Source organism: Dermacentor silvarum, chromosome 8 (assembly GCF_013339745.2).
Source record: "Dermacentor silvarum isolate Dsil-2018 chromosome 8, BIME_Dsil_1.4, whole genome shotgun sequence".
NCBI lineage: Eukaryota > Metazoa > Arthropoda > Arachnida > Ixodida > Ixodidae > Dermacentor > Dermacentor silvarum.
This window is the reverse complement of record NC_051161.1, coordinates 69822508-69843770: the sequence shown is the minus strand read 5'-3', so window position 1 is coordinate 69843770 and position 21263 is coordinate 69822508. Positions and strand designations below refer to the sequence as shown.

General features: G+C 44.0%; 1 protein-coding gene and 1 long non-coding RNA gene across 2 annotated transcripts; one reads left to right on the top strand and one right to left on the bottom strand.

Moving 5' to 3' along the window:
• Window positions 1-896: 896 nt before the first annotated feature.
• Window positions 897-4663, bottom strand: LOC119462694 (uncharacterized). Its single transcript, XR_005194150.2, has 4 exons — window positions 4579-4663; window positions 2909-2967; window positions 1836-1917; window positions 897-1045 (listed from the first exon to the last, which is right to left on the bottom strand). It is a non-coding gene; the product is annotated as an uncharacterized LOC119462694 (long non-coding RNA).
• Window positions 4664-15138: 10475 nt separating this feature from the next.
• LOC119462201 (uncharacterized) lies at window positions 15139-15841 on the top strand. The gene is made up of 2 exons (XM_037723548.1): window positions 15139-15180; window positions 15227-15841. The coding sequence occupies exons 1-2, from the start codon at window positions 15139-15141 to the stop codon at window positions 15839-15841; spliced, it is 657 nt and encodes a 218-aa protein (XP_037579476.1).
• Window positions 15842-21263: the final 5422 nt, after the last annotated feature.

The window sequence follows — 21263 nt, the reverse complement described above, 5'->3', positions numbered from 1 at the left end:
CTGCATGGAAGGAGAGTAAACACAATCGTACACCGCCACCATTACTTGCACGAAATTTTTTTACCCGCTTAACACAGAATCGAACATATTTGTTCAATCTGCATAATTTCTCCGCGTTGTTTGTTTGTTTATTTAACTCAATTTTTTAATTTTTCTTGAAACGCCCACAATAAATGGTCGCAATGCTGAAAACGTAAACAGGAAATTGTCATTTATTTACTCTCAGGTGCCAACTCAACGTGTTATCTCTATTTTACGCACCGGATGAATGGCCCTTCCACGTCTTATGTGTCCAATGGTCAATCAGGGACACGTTATATATTCTAGAACTGTAACGTTACATGATGTTTACCTTCTCGACAATGCAGAGACAGCGATGGCGTTACTTTAAGTTACTGTTAGTTATCTATTTCATTTATTGCAGACCTGCATATCCTGTGCAGGGATAGCAACCGGTGGATATAATAATCAAACCAAACACTAACAAAGTGAAGATGATTGAGCACGTATGGCGTGATAAATATGCACCACTTGATTAATATGAAATAAATTGAAAGGGTCGGTTATTCCGCTCGCTGATCCTGCGTGCAAATGTCCTCCCATGTGTCGCCGATGTTACGTGCAGCAGGCCTTAGGCTCATCTTACATTGTTATTAGCATAACAGCCAAATTATCGTTGCAGCTTTTATAGCGTCGTGTAGAACCGGCGCTGCGTGTTACATTGATTGGTGATCCTTGTATATTCCCACCCAGGATACGTCATCATATCCTGACCAAACGTCACACGAAAAAAGACGTCACACACTGCTCCCGTTTTTTGGTCTGTCGGCACGAATGTATTTGTAACGACAAGGACTTGGTGGATTCGTGTTATTCAATGAAATACAGAGAAACAATGAGTAGTGAATATGTTTTATTAGCATATTATTTTCAAATAAGCTATGTCTTCTTGGACCTGTCATTCGTCTGCTGCTAAACACGAAACTCTCGAGGCTGGGCTTTGGGGAAGAAGTGTTTTTATCTCAGGAATTCTTCCTTCAGACGCCTGAAAGTAAAATATAAAAACGTACACGATATCACTGTCGACATAGCAGGCACTGCAACTTGTTCTAGCAACAGTCAGTATTGCTTGAGTTTTCACGAGAACTTTTATATGTTGGTGCTGACTGGCCTGAACGTTTCATTAAGGTAGAACATTGTGTTGCGATGCAAACTACCGTGCAGAAAATTTCCCCATACAATGATTACGAGCTGGTACACAGAAACACAATGCCCGTCCTCTGCATTTCTGTCTCTCAGGTCATAGTTTTTTTTCCCCGAGAAAAAAGAAAACTTGCTTTTTGGTCCGTTATTACATTTCTATTTACTAGCTATAAACGCAAACAAATATAAACGATGATCACAATATAACTCGTTTGGACCGCGCCGAAATGTTATTGCTTCGTTTTGAGTGAAATATTTATTTGTGCTAAAGGCAATATAGGGTTCTAAAAACAGAGCGAGGACTTGTTTCAATGAATACCACATTTTTCACAAATAGTCTTGTTTCTGGACCAATATACATTTGAGTATAGAATACACTACTACATGAAATTGTGTAATCGTTACTTATTCGAGGTCGCGTTTTTTTGGAAACGAGTTAGTCCAATACGTCTTATTGTTCTTTTGTTTGCCATGAAGCTCTTGCAACCGAACGTAGTAACCACACTATTTTTCAGCATTTTTTTCAGGCCACTTAGCACTTGTCTGCACCTTCTGCACTGTTTGGTGATCCGCCTGTGTATAAATAGTTTCATAATATGGTAGCCCTTTGGCAGATTAAGGTTTCCACTCACATCTGAACAGCCGTGGGCAGGGTGCCCTGAAGCATCTAATTGGTACCTCGACGCAACGTTGTCCAAGCCGGCAGAGTTGTCGCTGCAAAAGAGTCAAGAGATGAAATAGAAGTTGTCTTGCTGCACCATATGCGGCAATAATGTTTCTGATTTTGAGCCCATTTTTTTTTTTGGCAGTGGGGTCCTGGCGCATGCCACAGTTTCAATTTCGACATGCCTCAAATTTCTAACGTACGGGATTAGCGCCGTAAGCCTTAAGCACTGCAGGTGAATGCCGGCAATATTGTCTAGCGACGTCTACAAGACGACAGTTTCACCGGCAAGATCTCTACCACTTTTACCATCATAAACACATTCGATGCGTCGCATAAATCCATGCTTTGCTCTCAACAGCACTGACGCTTTTACCTGCAGGAAAAAAACTTTGACTTACGAGGAAGCAATGATTGCTTCGAAACGTGAAGATATACATACTTCAATATCATTTATTATTGAATATCATTGGCTATTACAATATGCTGACGTCTCAGAAATTTCGTGAAGCGCTAGAGCAGGAGCGGGAATTGTTCTTGTTACCAATCAGATTAGTTCAATTCACCACCACTTGGCGGCCAATGGGAAAGTTAGTAGGTGAGAGCTGGGAACGTGTACCTGCTTATCACGCAGCCTTGTAATTTGTGCTGCGCAACTTCCCGAAAACTCCGAACCGGAAGATCATGCCATTAACTGCCAACTTCCTTTTGTAGGACTGATAACCCGACCTAATAATCATTTACATGACGTTAGGCTGCCGCAACAGAAGGTACTAATTTGGACAAGCACAAGTTGACCGTTTCACCACCGTGTTCGTAGTCCGTGCTATAGACTCAGTGTTATATGTCCGTATAGTTGTGGGACCTATAATATTGAGTCTAAAGAATGTCGGAATGCCGGACTACCCATATCGTTGTCAAACAGATGCTTTAGAACCATGACTCGCAAATGTATGTTACTTCTTGCCGAGTTCTGTCGTAGTTTTAGAAATGTGCACATTTTACTAGTATAGTAAATTCCAGTATACTTAGCATACTTACATCACACTGACGACCAACAACTCGGCCTCCTCGAAACCCCTGAGCATCCGCCAGCATCACTGCAATGAGTAAATTTTTATTATGCTCCAGCATTTAAGAACTTCGAATGCCAAGTTAACGCTGCATGCCCTTCAAGTGAATCACGGCTGTGCGGTTTAAAATTCAACAAAAAATTCTCAAGAACGTCTGCCCTGCCTATAATTTATATCACTTAATGTTGTACATCATGAGGGGCGCGGGTTTGGTAACTTCTCCTGTGTTTGGATGTTTCATTTTTATAGGAAATTTTTTTATAGTTCGAAACAAACCACAGTGTCAATAATGCGTTTACTCTAAAGATCTAAGAGTGGGACTTATTTTAGAACGCCTATACACGTATCTAACAGATCATAACGGTGTTTGTTTATTTATTTATTTATTTATTTATTTATTTATTTATTTATTTATTTATTTATTTATTTATTTATTTATTTATTTATTTATTTATTTATTTATTTATTTATTTATTTATTTATTTATTTATTTATTTATTTATTTAGGTACACCTCGACTATTTCAGGCATTAAGCAGGGGTGGTTTTACAGAATGGGATACAGTGTACTTGAGTAATATAGAAGTCTAAATTACGAAAACAGCTCTGGACAATGCAAAGTGAACAATGAGACTGATATGTCAGGCACGTCACCACATACGATTACACACCTTAACGATTGAGAAAAAAAATACCACACAAAGTAAAACGAGAAAAAAAAGGGGGGGGGGGGGGATCTCGGAAAGCACCAGAAGGAGCATGGGCAAGGCACCATCATAGAGAAAAGCATCATGCAATGGAGAAATTGAGAAATCGTGGTGCTCTATATGACGCGTTGCTTGACACATGCCGATAAGCATCAGAACAAAATTACATAATGAAGCTCTGGGTAAACAGCCTGCGGGATGCGATAGATATGAAAGGCAAGACGTACGCTACGATAATATCAATGTAGACTTCAAAAAAAAAGAAAAAAAGATCAGTCGAGGAAAGCACTCAAAGGAGTACCAAGAAAATGACCATCATCAAAAAGCATTAAAACAAGAAACAACTCCACACTTCATACTAAAGGTGCTACTAATATTTTCTTTAGTTGGATGTTATGCTAGTGTCTCTTTATTCCTTTCTTGTTAACAATACACAGTGGTGTTCAGAATAATTGTTAGAACGAGGTCTACAGCTTTCAAAGAAAAGTAGAGTAGCGAGGCCGTTGACAGCCACTGTCGGCACGCAAATAATATTTAGTGGTCGCAATCCTTTAGGTTCGTCATATGAAGTGACTCTTAAGAAGTGCCAATGAGTATATTTTTTCACTATAAAACCTTCTGTCATGCTGAGTTGACAACAACGTCAATGCATACTGCACGCGAAAGCTAAGCCAGCTCGCAAATTATTGTCTTAAGAAACTGCTTTCGTGTTTAAATCTATAAAAACATATTCACATTAAAAAATGAAGAATTCGCACTATTTATGCAAATATTTTCTCGTATCACCTGCAAAATGTACATTTTTTTTGTTCAGTGACAGGGTGATGCATTAGACGCCTTTAAAAGCAATCACACTAACAAATTGTGAGGGCCGACACCTTGGCACGAAGACACAACCTTCCTGTCTTTACTGTGCACGTACACAAACTCACCTGCCGACAGCAGAACAATAACGAGAACGATGGGCAAGTTCTTCATGGTTTATCACTGCTTGTAGCTGTGAGGAGCTGGCGAGCGAGCATGCGAATGCGAGTTATATTTATTGCACATGCGTGCGGGACGTTCCAACGGCGCGTGCGCGGAACCGTTGAACATCCTGAAGCGATTGGGGCACCTATATGAAAACTGGTGTCGTGAGCGTCCGGGAAAGCCTCCTTGTGTTTACTTTCCGCAAGGGTGGGGTAATCTGCCAAGACAGTGCGTTACCTAAGCGACAGACGAGAACAGACTTGTATGCGGAAAGAGTCGGCGCGAAATCACGAGTGGTGTACAATGCCCCCTTCCCGAAATTGCACGCAACGCGAGCAACCACAAAGGCGTCAATATAGCGGTACGTGCGACCCATAAGCCAAAAATGTTATGTAAAAATAATTTTTCTGCGACGGCTGTTTTGACCATCAAGAAACTCATATTGTTACCTTCGAACGTGAAACAACCAGTGTATAGCTACCAAAATTATGCTCCACTGTGAACACAAAAAAGCGAGAAAAAAATCTCTTTTGTCATTTAGCACTGGCACGTGGATTTAATTTGCTTCAAGCCAGCGTGCAGAGAACAAGGCTCTCCATTTTAGATATTCTCCGCAAAAGCTAATGTAGTATCTTTCTTTACTCTTCAAATTTATTTGTTAGAAGAGACTGGAACTTTATTTGGTCATGTACGCTTTGAAAGGCCACTTTGTCTTCTTGTTGATCATTAATTTCGTGTATGTCTCTTTATCTCACGATGATTGTATTGCCTTTATTATATTTGTAAAAATAGCTTTATTGTGACATTCTTTGAATTTATGTGTTTTGCGCTCTCTTCGTGGTGACGCATCTCGCCTAGACTTTTTTCATAAGTGTGTGAACATTCCTCCTAGACGAGGAATGTTCGGCAAATTTTATGTATGTGCTAAGGCAAGAAGTGTTCGATGAGATAATTAGTGAGTGCAATATCTTTAGGGATTCTATGTTGCGACGGATGCTGAGAGTTGTTAGATTTAACTCTGAAAGTTCAGAAGATGGAGAAAAGCTGCTGTCATATCGACGGTAGATAAACCGGATAGTTTTATCTAGACCATTTCTAATTTCATGGTGTCTGATTTCTTATGTCGATTCCATACCACACAGGCATACTCCAGAAGTGGCCGGATAACTGATTTGTAAGTGACTACTTTAGTGTTTAAAGGAGCTGTGCGCAAACTACGCCATAAGTAGCCCAGCTTTTTAAGTGATTTTGTTGCAAATATAATTTATATGATGAGACCATGACGTGTTATTGGTAAAATAAAGACCCAGGTATTTATATTCGGACACTCTTTCCAGTACGCAACCGTTAAATGCATAAGGAAACGTGGATGGAAACAAGCGCCTACAAAATGACATGTACACGGTTTTCTTGAAGTTTATAGTCATTTGCCAGGTTTTACACCATTGGCTGAAATTGTCAAAATAATCATTAAGAAGAACACGATCTTTAGGTGAGTTCATATTTTGATAAAGCACACAGTCGTCCACGTATAAACGTATGTTGACAGGTATGTTAGAAAATAAATCATTAATATACAGCTAAAAGAGTAATGGTCCCTGGACAGAACCCTGCGGCACACCGGAAGTTACGCCAACGTTGAAGCAGTGAAGCAGTGTCGTCTCGCTCACCTGCAGAGCCGCTCTTTAGAAAAGATTGAGTGGGAATGAGTGATTATTGTATACCACGAGGTTTCAATTAATCCAAATAGTGTATTCAGTTATTTCTCTGTAAGTATCACAGCCACAATTAGCCTACCCAACATTTACACAAAAGAAGAGTTGTACTAACTACGGCACACAAAAATTAGCACATCAAATTCCCCACTATTTAAACCAACACCCTTCGGTTGGTTTTCTTTTTCGTTTCTTTCTTTTTTTTAATCTTCTCTTGTTTTCTAATCTTTTCTGCCCTTACCCCATCCCCCTGTGCTGAGTAGCCAACCGGTACACTTAACGTGGTTAACCTCTCTGCCTTTCACCTCTTATTTTCCTTCCTTCCTTCTTTCTGTAAAAACGTTAATAGATAAAAGCACTTCTATTTGCATCTTTAAAAAGAAAGTGCGAGCGTATTTTTGAACAACCCAAAGCTAACTTCAAACAATGTTTACTGTTTCTTCATTCACGCATATGTCATGTTTGTTTCACACTTTGCTCTTTTCTTTGCAGTGCAGAGTTGCGCATGGTGTGGCGTTATTTTCATTTCCATGATATTTTCCTATTTATACTCTATCTATATATTTTTACGTCTCATCGGTTTATTTCGAGTATCTAGCCACCACATCTATTTTTATGACCTGACTGCAAGTTTTGTTTTGGTTTAGTCACTATTGAGAAGTGTGTAAACGGGGAAAGGCGGGTTGGAAGAAAAGCGTTTGGTCAGGTTTTCTGAGCCTTTCAACCAGTCCCAACTATGTACTACTTGTCTGAATGAATGTGAAGGAATGATTACAATCTGTTGTAGTATTTAAAATCGACGCAATTGTTTTTTTAAGTTAACTGCACTTCCTTCATTTAATGTAAACTGTGCACAGTATTCTCCCGTATCATTTTTAAATAATTTTTAAAACAAGGCCCCTTTGAAGGGGCCTTATACACCCTTTGAAGTCGAGCGCAGTAATGCACCTACTTCGCCAACGACAACCGCTCTCTCGGTGCAGGTGTCACAACGCTACAGACCTGTCCCTCAGAAGCAACGAACATTAATAGCGCTAATGAGCTTATGTTTCTCACCTTTGCATCATTATTTTTATTATTTGATTTAAAAACACGTATACTTTTGACAGGAAACGGCAAGCGAGGAGCAGGCTGGCACCTTTGCATGTTGAGTAAAGAAATGAATGAGTAAACCATTGCATGCTTAATAAACAAGAACAATAATGCATGAAGTCGAGCTAGCTCACAAATTATTGTCTCATTGAAGTACATGCGCCTTTGTATTTATGACCACATGTTCATATAGGAATCCAATGTAATCACACTATCTGCGCGAGTGACTTCAAGTATGACCGGCCCGATGTTTAGCATTCGCTTATTCCCTCGTGAGGCATTGCAGTGCATTCTAAACCAACCAATATTAGTTTCTTGTGATAGTGAACAAGCACATGCACACGGCAACTACATGGCAACGGCAACTATGTAGATATCTGTTGATTTGCCATACGTGCACACGAACTCACCCAGCGACAGCAGAATAACAGTGACGGGGATGCACAAGTTCTTTATGGCTTATGGCAGCTTCTGGCTCCAAGGTACTCGTAAGCAGTGACCTGACTGCGAGTGTGTTTTATGGCACAGTCATGCCGGACGTTTTACCAACGCGTGCACGGACTTATTGAACATCTTGAAACGCTTCGGGCACGTGTTTTAAACTTGGTATTGTAGCGTCCCGGAAAGCCTCGTGTCTAACTTCCGCAAGGGCAGGGTAATATGCCGCGACAGCCCGTTATCTAAGCGACAGATTAGGACAAGCGTCCGCAGAGAGTGTTGGTGTAAAATCGCGACATGCGCACTGTCTACGCCCCTTGCGATATCGCACGCAGCGCGAGTAATCAGAAAGGCGTATATATAGGGTGTCCCAGCTACCACGCAGCACGATTTGAAAAAAGAGTAACGGCGTTACGCGAAACAAACCTAGTGCGTATTGTTTCCAGTGTAGTGGAGTAGTCGCCAGTAATTTTTTCGTTACTGAGATTTAATTGGATAATTGTAATTAATTATCTAACTCGAGAAGTACGGTCCTAATTGTCAAAGTGTCAATGAGAAAATTGTAGAGCAACATAAAAAACTCCCGATACAGCTTTCTGTTGCTCAGTTCGTGCTACATAAAGTGTTTTTCCGAGCACGAAAGAAGCCCGTGAATACACGCAAAGCGCCTCGAGCGACTAGTCGCGCGGCAATTCTGTGTGTATTCGCGGGCCCCTTTCGCCCCCGCAAAAACACATTTATGTAGCACGTATTGAGCAACAGAAAGCTGTATCGGGAGTTTTTCATGTTGTTCTGCAATTTCCTCATTGACACTTTGATAATTAGGGCAGTACTTCTCGAGTTAGATAATTAAATACAATTAGCTAATTAAATCTCAGTAACGAAAAAATTACTGGCGGTTATTCCACTGTACTTGAAACAATATGCACTCGGTTTGCTTCGCGTAACGCCGTTCGTCTTTTTTTAAATCGTGCTGCGTGATAGCTGGGACACCCTGTATAACGGCTCGTGTCACCCATAAGCAAAAGCTTGCATGTACACATAAGTTTCTCCGACGGCTTTCTCGAACCAGCTAAGACACTGACTATTTAACTGCTTAAGTTCTAATTTGACATTGTGGAGATATCATTGTTGATGCGATATGTAATGTAGTGGAGTCGTTTGCGACGCTGTACAACTTTACTTCAAGGTCTAAAAAACAAGGTCGCCACAACGGAAAACTTCTACTCTCCTTTTATTACTAATAGGCCATTAGCCCTCTTTAATTGGTCAAAAGTTTGACCAGTCACGGAGGGCTAATGGCAGATTTGTCTGCACAGACGTAGCACTGCGTACACAGGAAGTGGCCAATGGTTTTCTTACTTCTCTGCTAGGATTTATGTACTGGTTACTGCTATAATGTGATGCTACCGATCCAATATATGTCGTACCTTTATATATATTTTTCCAGTTATATATAGATATCCAGCACGGCCAGATTAAATGTTCGCAGATTTCTTCGGTCCACGGGATACGTTGTGAAGCGTTGCTGAATTGTTATTCATTGCCTTCGTAATATCATAGTTACCGAAGGACTACTTTGGTAATGTACGTCCCCATCTTAAACTGAAGTTGACGTTCCTAAATGGGAGAAACTGTGAACGCTCTTAACCACAAACAGAGAGATTTCCCATTATCTCTAGTGCAGAATAACCACAACCGTAGCCACTGATCTTTTACAATATTTTATTTTTAGACTGGCAGCGATGAGTCTTGTGGACACGAGAGTGATGACAGTTTCCTCAATGTGGCGGCGAGTCTCTAAACACCTGTGAGAGAAAATGATAGCAATGTTGTCAAGTAACAGCTGTTTTAAATTGCGAAAATATCCTGTCATAAATTGAAAGCATGCTGACGTTTTAGTAATGCTAGTGAGGCCTCAACGGTGGTACACTAAGCTAAAGAAGGGATGTCGAGAGGCTACAAAGAGTAGAACGGCGTTGTTAAATGCCCGGGGAGTCTTGCTGCATTCTGAACGCGCCTAATTCTTCAAGTTCACATTTGTTCATGCACTTCTATCATCTTGATGGGTGAAGGCTGTAGCTTTAAATTAGGTGTGTCGGCAGCACATAGTATAATTTATTTCCTATACGAATGCGCACAATTGTACGTGAATTATGCCATTGCCCCGTTTCCATACATTCCTCGTAGTCCTGGCTCTTCTGAATATTATCAGACCTAACGACTTTGAGAGTACTGTAGAAACAAAGCGGGCTGAAGGCGCACAAAACGTAGAGTTATTCCACTCTGTTTCTATTTTAGTTCTGCTATTAGCCCTCCACGATTGGTCAAATATTTTTTGGCCACTCCCCCATCGCCTGTTTGTCAGGCGACGTCACGAAAACCGCGAAAACATCCCATCCAATATGAAGTCTACACACTGATTATGCGTGGTTCGTCTGAACAACACAAAAAGTATTATTTACAATTCTGCAGCTTTTTCACCATTAGCCCTCCGGTATTCGTCAAACTTTTTCGGGCTGCACCGACTTCGCCTGTCGGCCACGCGACGTCACAAAACCGCGAGAACTGCCTACATCAAAGTGGCGTGTGTGCACTATAGATGCATTATTATGCCGAGCAGCAACTGAATTTGTTTGTTTCGAAATTGCCGGTGACTGCCGCGTTCAAAAAGGAATGAAAGATGGCTGCCCTCTCCCCGCCCTGGCACTGGAAACTAGCAACTGCCGGGGAGGATGCATTTCGCTCCGTATGATACACAAATTTTGCGCGGCAGTATAACGTTGGCGAGCACTTTCGGCACGTATAAAATATCGCTCTGCCAAATCGCCTTCGCTGAGGATCTGTTTTAGCGCCATTTTGAACCTTCCGTTGCACGAAGCCGCGATTTTCCACCAGCCAAAACAACTAAGCAAATGGAAGTGGACCAATCGCAGACTCCAGCACCGTTTTCCTTATCCGGTTATCTACTTTCCCTGCTCTAGCTCAGACCCACTGAAGCCCTCTCCACTTCTGCGCGCTCCTCGTCTCTTGTCAGCCAATTAGATAAGAAAACTCCGTCAAGTTAGGCAATGCTTTTTTTCTTTCAAAGCAGACAAAAGTGACCTATAAACGAGGAAAGCGTTTATTTGGGTTGTTCAAACAACGCTGTGGGTCACCACCCCATGTTTACGTCTACAGTTACGTAAGTTTGACGTCAGGCGATTGCAATAAAATCAGAATAGAATAGGTTTGCTTTATGCGGCCTCGGACGAGGGCCGGTATTTTGTAGCGATGCCTTTCCGATGTTAATGCCTTTTCTCTCTTTTCGCGCTTGGTCAGTGGTCAGAGCGACGATCCGCTCACGTTATCGACGGGATCAGCGGGCCGTGAGCGGTGGATGATAAGACTAGTATAGAACAAAGCATAACGCATGGCTACAAAATACCGGCCGAGTTCAATTTCTAGTGATTCCAGTTCTAAATAGCCGCAATAAACAGCGTACGTTATTGTTCTATTGCATGACTTCGGACATTTTCCTATTTAACACTCACACGTAGGTAAGGTGAAGCAAACGTCGCGAACGCAGCCTATTTGCGGCTGCGCGCATCGCCGATTGGCTGGGCAGATCATGTTCTGCAACAACAACGAAAAAGGAGCATTTTAGTGCCGCTCAAAAGTCATCAATTCCATCCATTAACGACACGTCTGTGCAGTTAAAATTGTCTGACTTCTAAGGGAATCTAGTTATTCTGCGATACTGTGTTTGTATCTTACAGAATTTATGACCAGGCTAGTAGTTCGTTAACATGTTAAAGTGCCATTTTAAGGGTATCAAGTTAAAGTAGGGTATTAAAAAGTATAAGATAAGGCCCACATGCGGCCTTCCCCGTCGCTAAATTACTTTGCAACGTCAATGAGCAGCACGATTCATGGTAAGTTCATTGCTTAAAGCCACTGACGACCATATGGAAACCTTCGTTGTATGTTCACCAAAACAAAAGGGTGGAAAGCGCTTGCGTCTATTATTACATTATTCTCCTGCTTAATTTCTCAGCAAGATGTACGCGTGGCTACGGGTTCCGAGGAACTACAGGTTTCCCGTTCTCGTTCACTATGACCACGCCCTCATAAGAAGCCGAAAAGAAGGAGACAACTTACCCCACAACGCGTTCCTCTCACGTTGTCAACTTCTACATATCTGACAGGATATTCCCCCGTCCGGCGGTGGCCGTTCCACGGACGAGCAGGTTCGTACCGCCGTTCAGATATCACCTGAGCTTCCGTCCACAGCACTGCAAGCATTTTCACACAACGTCATAGCTCTTGATGAGAAATAACAATGGGATTACTACATCTCCAAACGAGGTAAAAAACTGCGCACGTCTTAGATCTGCAGGCAAAAACGCGCGAAGAATAGAAGGGCTATGTTTGCAGGCAATGCCTGGTGAGTTGCACTTGCGGGATTCTATAGCTGCTGCGTTTTCCACTTTCTCACCGTTAGGCGTTTCACATGGTTAGAACAACACAAGTGAAAAATGTAAAATTAGAAACCATGTAACCGGCATATACTGTCCTGAAATGCGTAGGCGGAACAATTGCCTCCCAAGAATACCGGGCCTATCCCGCGTGCTGCTACACCACCACCACCATCCTACCTTTTCCAGGTCCACAGCGCCGTTCCTCTGATGTGCTGCACTCTTTGTGGCCCTATCTGACTCGTGAAGCACACTTCAAACAATCGCATAATGTCAGAACGAAAAAAACCGGAATTCTCTATTCTTGTGCAATCATACATATGGAACGCTCTTCACTGCCTCAAAAATATTGACGTCGTTAATATCCAGGTTTCGCAATAAGTGCTAGGTAACCTTTCCTTTTCAAATGAAAGAAGAGCAACTTATGGCTCTTTTATAGTTAAGTGGACTAGCTCGAAGTTTATATAAGAAGCCATAAAATGAATAAACCTTTTTCTCGATCTGGCCACATAATTGTGTGAAGTAGGGTGCTATACCGTAAGGTTATTCCACACTTTTCTATTCCGATTCTGCCGTCAGCTCTCCGCGATTAGTCAAAACATATTCGAGCCATCCCCACTTCTCCTGTGTGTCACGCTATTTCACGAAAACCGCGACAACTCTCCATCTGATATGACGTGTACACACTGATTATACACGATTGGACCAAACAAAAGAAAAACGATTACTTCTGATTCGACGTCTTTTCGCCACTAGCCCTCCGCTAATTGTCATAAGATTTCTGGCTGCGCCCACTGCACCTGTCTGTCACGCAACGTCACAATACCGCGGAAACTCATCACGTTAAAGGGATGTGTACGCGTTAAAGATGCATTATTATGCCGGACAAAACTGAATGTTTTTTTTTGTTTTTTTTATAACCGAAGAGTGCCCCGTTCGGAAAGGAATACATGATGGCTGCCCGCCGATCGCTAAGGCACTGGTTACTCGCACCTGCCGGAGAGCATCGGTTTATTTGCTCATAATGAAACTTTTTGCGTGGCCGTATAACATTATAGAGCTCTTTCGGCACGTTTACGAAATCGCTCTGCCAACTCTTCTTTGTTGAGGATCCGTTTTAGCGGCATTCTTAACCTTCCGTTGCACGCCACCGCGATTTTCGACCAGCCACCGCAAGCTAAGTAAGGGGAAGTGGACGAAACGCAGGCGCCTGCATCAGCTTCTTCATCCGGTTATCTATTTTCACTTCGCTGGCTCTGCCCCATCGAAACCCTGTGCACTTGAACGTGCTCCTCGCCTTTTCTCAACCAAATATATAAAAAAACGCTCAATGCAGACAATGTTATTTGCTCTAAAAGTACGCAAAAGTGACCTATAAACGACAAGAGCGTTTGATTGGGCTCTTCAGACAAGGCTGTAGGTCACCGCCCGATGCTTGTGTTGGCTGTTACGTAAATTTGATGTCAGGAGATTCGAATAAACACGTATTGGAATAGTTTTACGTTATAGGGCCCGTAATTTAAATTTTCATTCTGACGTATACCTTCCTACATTCAGTAGAATAAAGAGACGGCTCTACTCTCGCCATGGCAGTGAGTGATTTCTGCAAACAAGCGGTCATGTACGAACTTCCTGGCAGGAATACATTTATAAGATAGGGTTGAGGCTACTGACAGTACGACAACAAACAGTGTCTCTGCTCTGGCGCTTACCGACAAGGCACTGTAGAAACAAGAACAGCTGCGAGGAGCTTTGAGTTGTCAAAGCAATTTTCTTAAATTTATATCTGTAAAGGCAAAAGAAAGGGCACCACAACAAGCAAAAGCCTCACCTGCTGATGTAAGCACGAAGACCAAAGTGAGGGCATAAAAGCACATTGCGACCTATTTTACTGAGGCACCGACGCTGACTAGCACTTTCCGAACTTGCTTCTTCTGTAAACGTAGGGCCACCGACTATTCCTAGCCTCGCGTCGTCGAAGCCTTTTATTAAACCATAGCGTGACAAGCTGTCGCGTGACGCCAGCGTTTTCCTTGTCTTGCACCAAATTTTGTCGCCTATTTCTATAAAAAGCGCACGCTCCGAAGCGTAACGTTTCGTTGCTTTCAAACCCTCTAAATGTTGCTACCGTACTGTGCTATCTGTATGTGACTTCACGGACTACAGATTGAATTCTTCTTGCGTGACTCGTTGAGCTGCCTTGGATGGTTTTGCTCTCTGCCTTTTGTCACATCTAGCGGTAATATTGCAGTGTTCGACGGGAACCTCTCTGGCGGGAAAGTAACATACGTGAAGTAGAAGTGATTCTTGCCAAATAAATGTTCAATGGGGATTTATCGGTGCATGCGAAATGCGTCATCATTAAGTCGCACCTCTTTGAGATTCAGGATCCATGATTTAAAGCGCGCTCACCACATTGTAAATCGTTGTTCAGGAATTGACTCGACACACGTCATGCCGCCTCTAGGAGCGTAGTGCAACTGAGGGTAGTTGGGAGCAAACCACCGCCAATCGCACTATGTGTCTATAGTACTATGGCGAGCCGTCAGCGTCTCGACGACGACGACGATGTTGCGCCTCGGCTGCTCCGCACGTTCGAGCTGAGTGCGAGAGTAGAACGGCGACAAGACGGCAAGAACGGCGACAAGAGCAACAGCGTCTGTGACAGTGCCTAAATAAATGTGGGCAACCAAAAGCCATCACGTCTTCCCACAAGTGGTGACCCTGGACTTCCGACGGCAACGCGCCACCTGCTCGTTCCTTCGCCAACGCACCGAGTGTCCACGGTAAGCACCTTCAGCCTCGTTCATTCCGGCTGATCATGGACACTACACCCAACAGCGACGTCACACCGAACCACACGGTACCCGAACCTGTCGTCGCAACTCTCAAGCTACCCTGAGTTTTAGCAGTCGGACTCAGAACTCTGGTTTCTGAGCGTCGAGCCTCTCTTCCGACGACATCGAGTAACATCGCAAATAGCAAGGTACTACTACGTCATCGTAGCTTTAGCAACTGCTGTCATCGCAATCGTAAGGGACATTCTGCGCTCTCCGCCTCCTGACACACCCTACGACACTCTTAAAACAGAGCTTATACGCCGGACAACCGAGTCGGAACAGCGTAGGCTGCAGCAGCTACTCACCGCGGAGGAGCTCAGTGACCGAAAGCCCACGGAGCTTCTGCGTCGCATGCGGCATCTGATTGGGGACCAGTCTGCTGCGTTGGACGCATCCATTCTACGGGAGCTCTTGCCACAGCGACTGCCACAGCAGGTGCGGATGATCTTGGGCGTGTCCTCCACAGAAACCCCCGACTCACTGGCACAAATGGCCGGCAAAATTATGGATGTCGGCACCCCGGCCATATCTGTAATCGAGAGACAACGTGACTCTTCCCTCTTTGCGCCGGTCCACGACGACCGCTTGGACCGTCTCCTTCAAGCTAACGAGGAGCTCAACCCCTCTACCACTGTCACGACTTTCGGTGGACTAAAGACAGACAGGGATAAGTCGCTCGTTTAAGAGAAACATTTATAATTGAAAAAACAAACGACAAAGAAAACATCACACTACAAACAATTTACAGCACGAGTTCATTCTAGAAATTCCCCAAAGTCCTCAGCTATCTTGATTTGATAAGTCCAAAATATTTACATTGCGTCCATCAACGTGGCCACGTCATCTCGTCGTCGCGGCTTCCGACGACACGTCGTTGGGCCCACCGATGCGTCGTAGACTCTAAGTCGCTGTGTCCGACGTTCGGTCCCCGTTTGGCCTGGTCAGGGGGTCTGGACGGTGGGGTGACCGAGGCGTCTGGATCACCCGGTCAACTCCGCTAGCCTGCAGATCGTAGCCGCATGGAGTCCGGGAAGCGGCGCCGTCAGCCTGTAGCTGCGGTTTCCTATGGGACGTCCACTCAGCTCGCGGGTCGTGGCCGCGGCAGCTGAAGAACAGCTTCCATTGGGTTGCCGCCGTCTCCGCGATCCGCCCGTCCTGTCCGGCCTCCAGCTCCTTCTGCCCCTCGTCGTCCCACAGCGTAGCTGGGCTGCTCTCTTCGGCTACGTGTCCCTTCTCCCGTTGGCCACGTATATAGCTGCGCGTGCACTTTTGCGCTTCTTCTTCTGCTTTCATATGTATTTTTATTCGGACGCTCTTATTTTCTAACTTCTTTCTTCTTTTTTTCTGCCATCGACTCCTCGTGTTTTCTTGTTCTCTTCTTATCTTCTGCCTTTTCCTCTTTCTTTCTTCCTTTATTGGCTCATGACAACCACGTGACCGGCTCCACACACTTAACATGCATACACTTTTTTCTACTTTGACACTCCTAATGCTGACGCATTCAATATTTGGAAAGCGATTCAACCTCCAGTGTAAGTCGATGAAGGGCAGAGCCTTCCCCATCGAGTTGGGGGTGAGAATGGGGCCGAGTCACTGCACACCGCACTTTATCGCGTCACTCCTTGCGCGACAGGAGTAGGAGGAGCGTCGGAGTGAAATATTTTTGTTGCATTATCTTCAGAATCAGCCTACATTTTGACGTATGATGGCGTGTTGGTTAACTTTAGCTAATTTCCGAGATTTAACATATCAAAACTCTCGTACGATCCGATTATGAGGCACGCCATTATGGGGGAAAAGCATCCGGGACGTAATTGATTACAGTGTCAGGCTTCTGCGCTGGATGCCCCCGGGGGTTTCAAATCCCGCCGCTGGATCATTGTATTTGTTTAATTTATTCAAAAATCACCATTTTGCTAGGGCGATACAATGAATGCGTTAGTGACATGTTGGGATAATATACACGAAGCAAGGCTCGTAGCTTTAGTGGCAGCATAAATTGCAGTTAACATAAGCTGGCTAACACGTGTGGCGTGACGTGAGCGTCACGTGGACACACCCGTCGTGGCGGCTTGGTGGCTATGGTGTTGCGCTGCAAAGCACGAGGTCGCGAAATCGAATCCCGGCCGGAGCAGCCGCATTTCCACGAAAACGGCCGTGTCCCGTGCAATGGGGGCACGTTAAACACCCCTGGTGGTTGAAATCAATCCGGAGTCCCCGACTACGATATGCCTCATAATCAAATCGTGGTTTTGGCACGCAAAACCCCAGAATTCAATTCAATTCAACTCACATGGACAGAAAGAGCTCGATGACCTCGAGCAGTGCTTTGTTCTGACAGGGCTGGCGTTCGGACAATTAATACGCAGAGGCATGTTAGCGCGATGTGAGGAACGTGGTGCTTCGCTGCAAAAACCCCGCACCATCAGGTACTACCACGGCTACGACGTACGGAAAAACGATAGCACTAGATGGAAAGGCCTACATAGCCGCAGTACATTTTGTTCCCGCAAGCAAAGCTGTCTAACCTGAGGTCACTGTACACTGTACGCTTGTGTGCACCAGTCTTCTGTGCACGAGGACAGGACAGCCGCCTGTCCTCTGCACTCCGCCTTCGTCCTTGTCTCCCCTGCGCTATGACTTTTCCTTGTTATGGACCAGCTGAACCTGAGAAAGACGTTCTGCTTCGTCTCGAAAGATTACAATCGTAAAACCTCGCGTTCTGTGGCACTGCAAGTCTAAATTCACTCCGCAGAATTGGCGAAAGTGCGTGATCATTCGTATCTTTTTTTTTTTGCCTCACTGAACGTGAAAAACCCAGCAGCCATACGCAAATAGCTTGAGTACGTCCTGAAATGGGCACGGAAAATACTTTTTCACCGTATGCTCCTTTATTTAGTACAATGCAACACGCAGGACGATACACAAAAATATATTACAAAATATGCAAAAACAACAATATGATTTAGAGTGTTGTTTCTGTGGGCGGCTCACCATCGCCTGCGCTGTTAGAAAAATAAAACATGCCTATTTTTTCATTATTAAGGGCTTCTTCATCAGTAGATGCACATTTAGAAATTATGAAACACTGACTTTTTATCAGAAAGAAAAGTTTACCATCACCCCTTGGGTGAAGTAATATGGGTGATAGGATACGAAAGTCTTGTACTGTTTGGTCTAGAAGCCCTTGGATTTAAACAAATGCCCAATATTTCTGAGTGCTTGTGTCCTTTCCTTGAGCAATTAACCCAAAAGGTCGAGTTAACACTTTGGTTCACAAAAAAGAAAGGTGGAGGCTGACGGAAAGAAAAGCGGTAGCAACCGACCTGCAATCTATGCATCAAGGGTGGAAAGAAATATAAAAAGAGAATAAACTTATTTTATTAAAAACCTAAACCGATGCCTTACGACTGCATGACGGTCGTGACACATTGGATGCCAGGGCCTCCTGGAACAGTAAAAATAAAACGAGATTGAAACGAGCTGAGGCGTCGACTCCTCCATTTGCAGCCACACGTCTACACCATTCCGCCGCAGAATGGTGCGAATCATTCTGAGGCAGTCTGTCAAGAACATGTGTGGCGACGATAAAAATAGCCCTATTTCGTGCCCATATCGATAAGCACATTTTTTTTCCCGCCGCAAGGACGCGGGTGGCACTAATAATAGACCACAAGATTGTTATGTTTCTTACTGCGCTCGATAGGCGGGAAAATGTTGCCGAGTACGCCGTCACGTCTTGATTGTTGAATACGTTTGTTGTTGGAGTGTGGCGTCAATCTTTCTACAATTGTCAATGAACAAAAGAAAAACAATTGCTAAGAGCTACTCCACGCGTGCGTTCCTTCATTCGTCGAGCTTTCGCTGCATGACGGGCAATACGCTGCATGTGCGTGCATGTGCGTGTGTGTGTGAGATAGAGAGAAAGAGAGAACAGGTCGGACATTACGGAGTCTTAGCACACAGGTAAACATATGCCGAAGCTTCATCGACATCCCTATTGCCATATGTTTTATAATGTACCCAGAAGTAAATGCGTTGCGGGAAAGACTGACCTTTCTTCATATGATCATGAAGGTGAGTTTGATCATAATGACGATTGTGATAACGGTGACATTAGCTTAAATGTTCTTTTGTGCCGCGTTTTGCAGCATAGCGATTACGTACCTACCCCGCAACACAGAGCCTCGCAAGAGACTTGTCAAAAAGGCATAAAAGCTTCGCTTTAATAAAGAAAGAATGCCTTTGAAGACACATAATTTGTTGCAGCGAGGATTTCAAGGTACTCTTTGTTGTTTCATTGTGTAATTCCGCGGACTACGAAGCCTGTCGCCGACATATATGTACATAGGAGCAGTGCAGATGGCAAAACCTAATCCAATTCGATACATATGAGTGCTCTCTTGTCTGTGGACTATTCGGCAAGTCAACGGCAACACACTGCAGCCGCAGCTGCAATCAGCAAAGTCCGGGAAGGTTCTCAAAAAAAAAAAAAAGCTTCGCTTTAATATAAAAAACTAGCCCCTTCACAAGTTACGAAGTCATTGTGCTTTCATGAATACGCTCAGCATTGGTGCTTACTTGGCCAAATTTAGAAAGAGGCCTCCGCTCGAGGCTATAGAAACACCGTTTCCATTTTTGCTCAACCATTACGAAATCGCGGGCCCCACGCGAGCTGAACTTTCTATTTGTTGCTTAATACGGAACTGCACGTCCCGGGGTGCTGACGGTGAAGAGTGGGCGCAGACGCTCCCGCAGACGCTCCTGCTCTATGATTAGGCCGCGATTCGTATGCAACCTATGGAAAACACGTTGCCCGCTGGGCGGAAAAGCGAGCCGACCGTGCCCCACGGTTGCCGAGTGGAACGCGTGCGGTTTCCCGGAATTCGTCTCAATGAATTCCGCCGCAAGGCTAGCACGTGCAGCGAGACAATTGCGAAAGTGCCGCCGGCCGGAACGCCAAACACGCCTCCTTTATCCACCGACTGTTGGTCGTTCCCTTCCACGCAGTGTCTGGGGCTTTCCGGTCGCGAGCAAGCTTCGTTTAGCGAAGCGGTGAATGCGCGTGGTGTAAATTTTTAGCGAGGACATTTTTGCGTGACCCTCGGGACAACTTTACACTTACCGTAAGCAAGCGGCGAATCTCTTTAAGGGAACCGAAGTTTTATGTTTATATGGTTTTGATTGTTCGATAGTCATAAAACGGATCTTCAAATAGCGTGGTTTAGGGAGCCTTCATAGACACACCGTTTCAGACATCAGGTGCAACGCTGTAGAAACTACGCAATAAGTTCAGTCACGAAAATTCATCACTCCGTGAGTTCTGTCCACGCTCCGCTGCGCGCCAACGGTGTTTTCTCGCGCGAGCATGCACGTGAGGCAGTCGCGGCGGCCTGCAAAATTTAAAAAAACAAAAAGAAAGCCAAGCAAACGCAGAATGGTCTACAACAATGCATTAGCAGCCATATACCACCATTGTTTTTTTTTCTAAGTATACAAACTTCTTTTATTATGTGCTTATATAAAAAACAGCTTCACACAATTGCGATAAAAAAAAACATCGAACTATTTCCAAGTGCGATCGTAGCCAGTGCAAGAAGTCTTTCCAGCCACCGCAGCATTGCACCTGATGTCTGAAATGGAGTATAGTGTGAAGTCATCAAGCCAAGCGGCGTATTTGTAGTGGCCTAAATGGAATTTTATCAACTTAAATGAAGTAACCTGGCGCGCGGCTTCGTGCGACTTAAATAAACGGGCATTGGCTTGTCACCCAATAAATGAATGAATGTACATCATCTTTCGTAGACTTCCTAATTAATCATTGCTTTTTATTTATTAGATGTTATTTGGGAACGATGGTGTTGGAAATAGAAAGGTATATATCTTGATAAACCTATATTGTTCATGTTATGTGTTACGCGAAGCGCGAGGAATATACTTCAAGACAAGTGTATAATGCCAACCATAATTACGTCAGAAAACAAACATCTTATATTGCGGGGTTTAACGTCCCGAAAATGCATGGTAGATTATGTGGGAGGCCGCAGGGGAGAGCTACGGATGCATATTGGCTACCTGGATTTTTTTTTTCTTTTTTTTTTTAGTG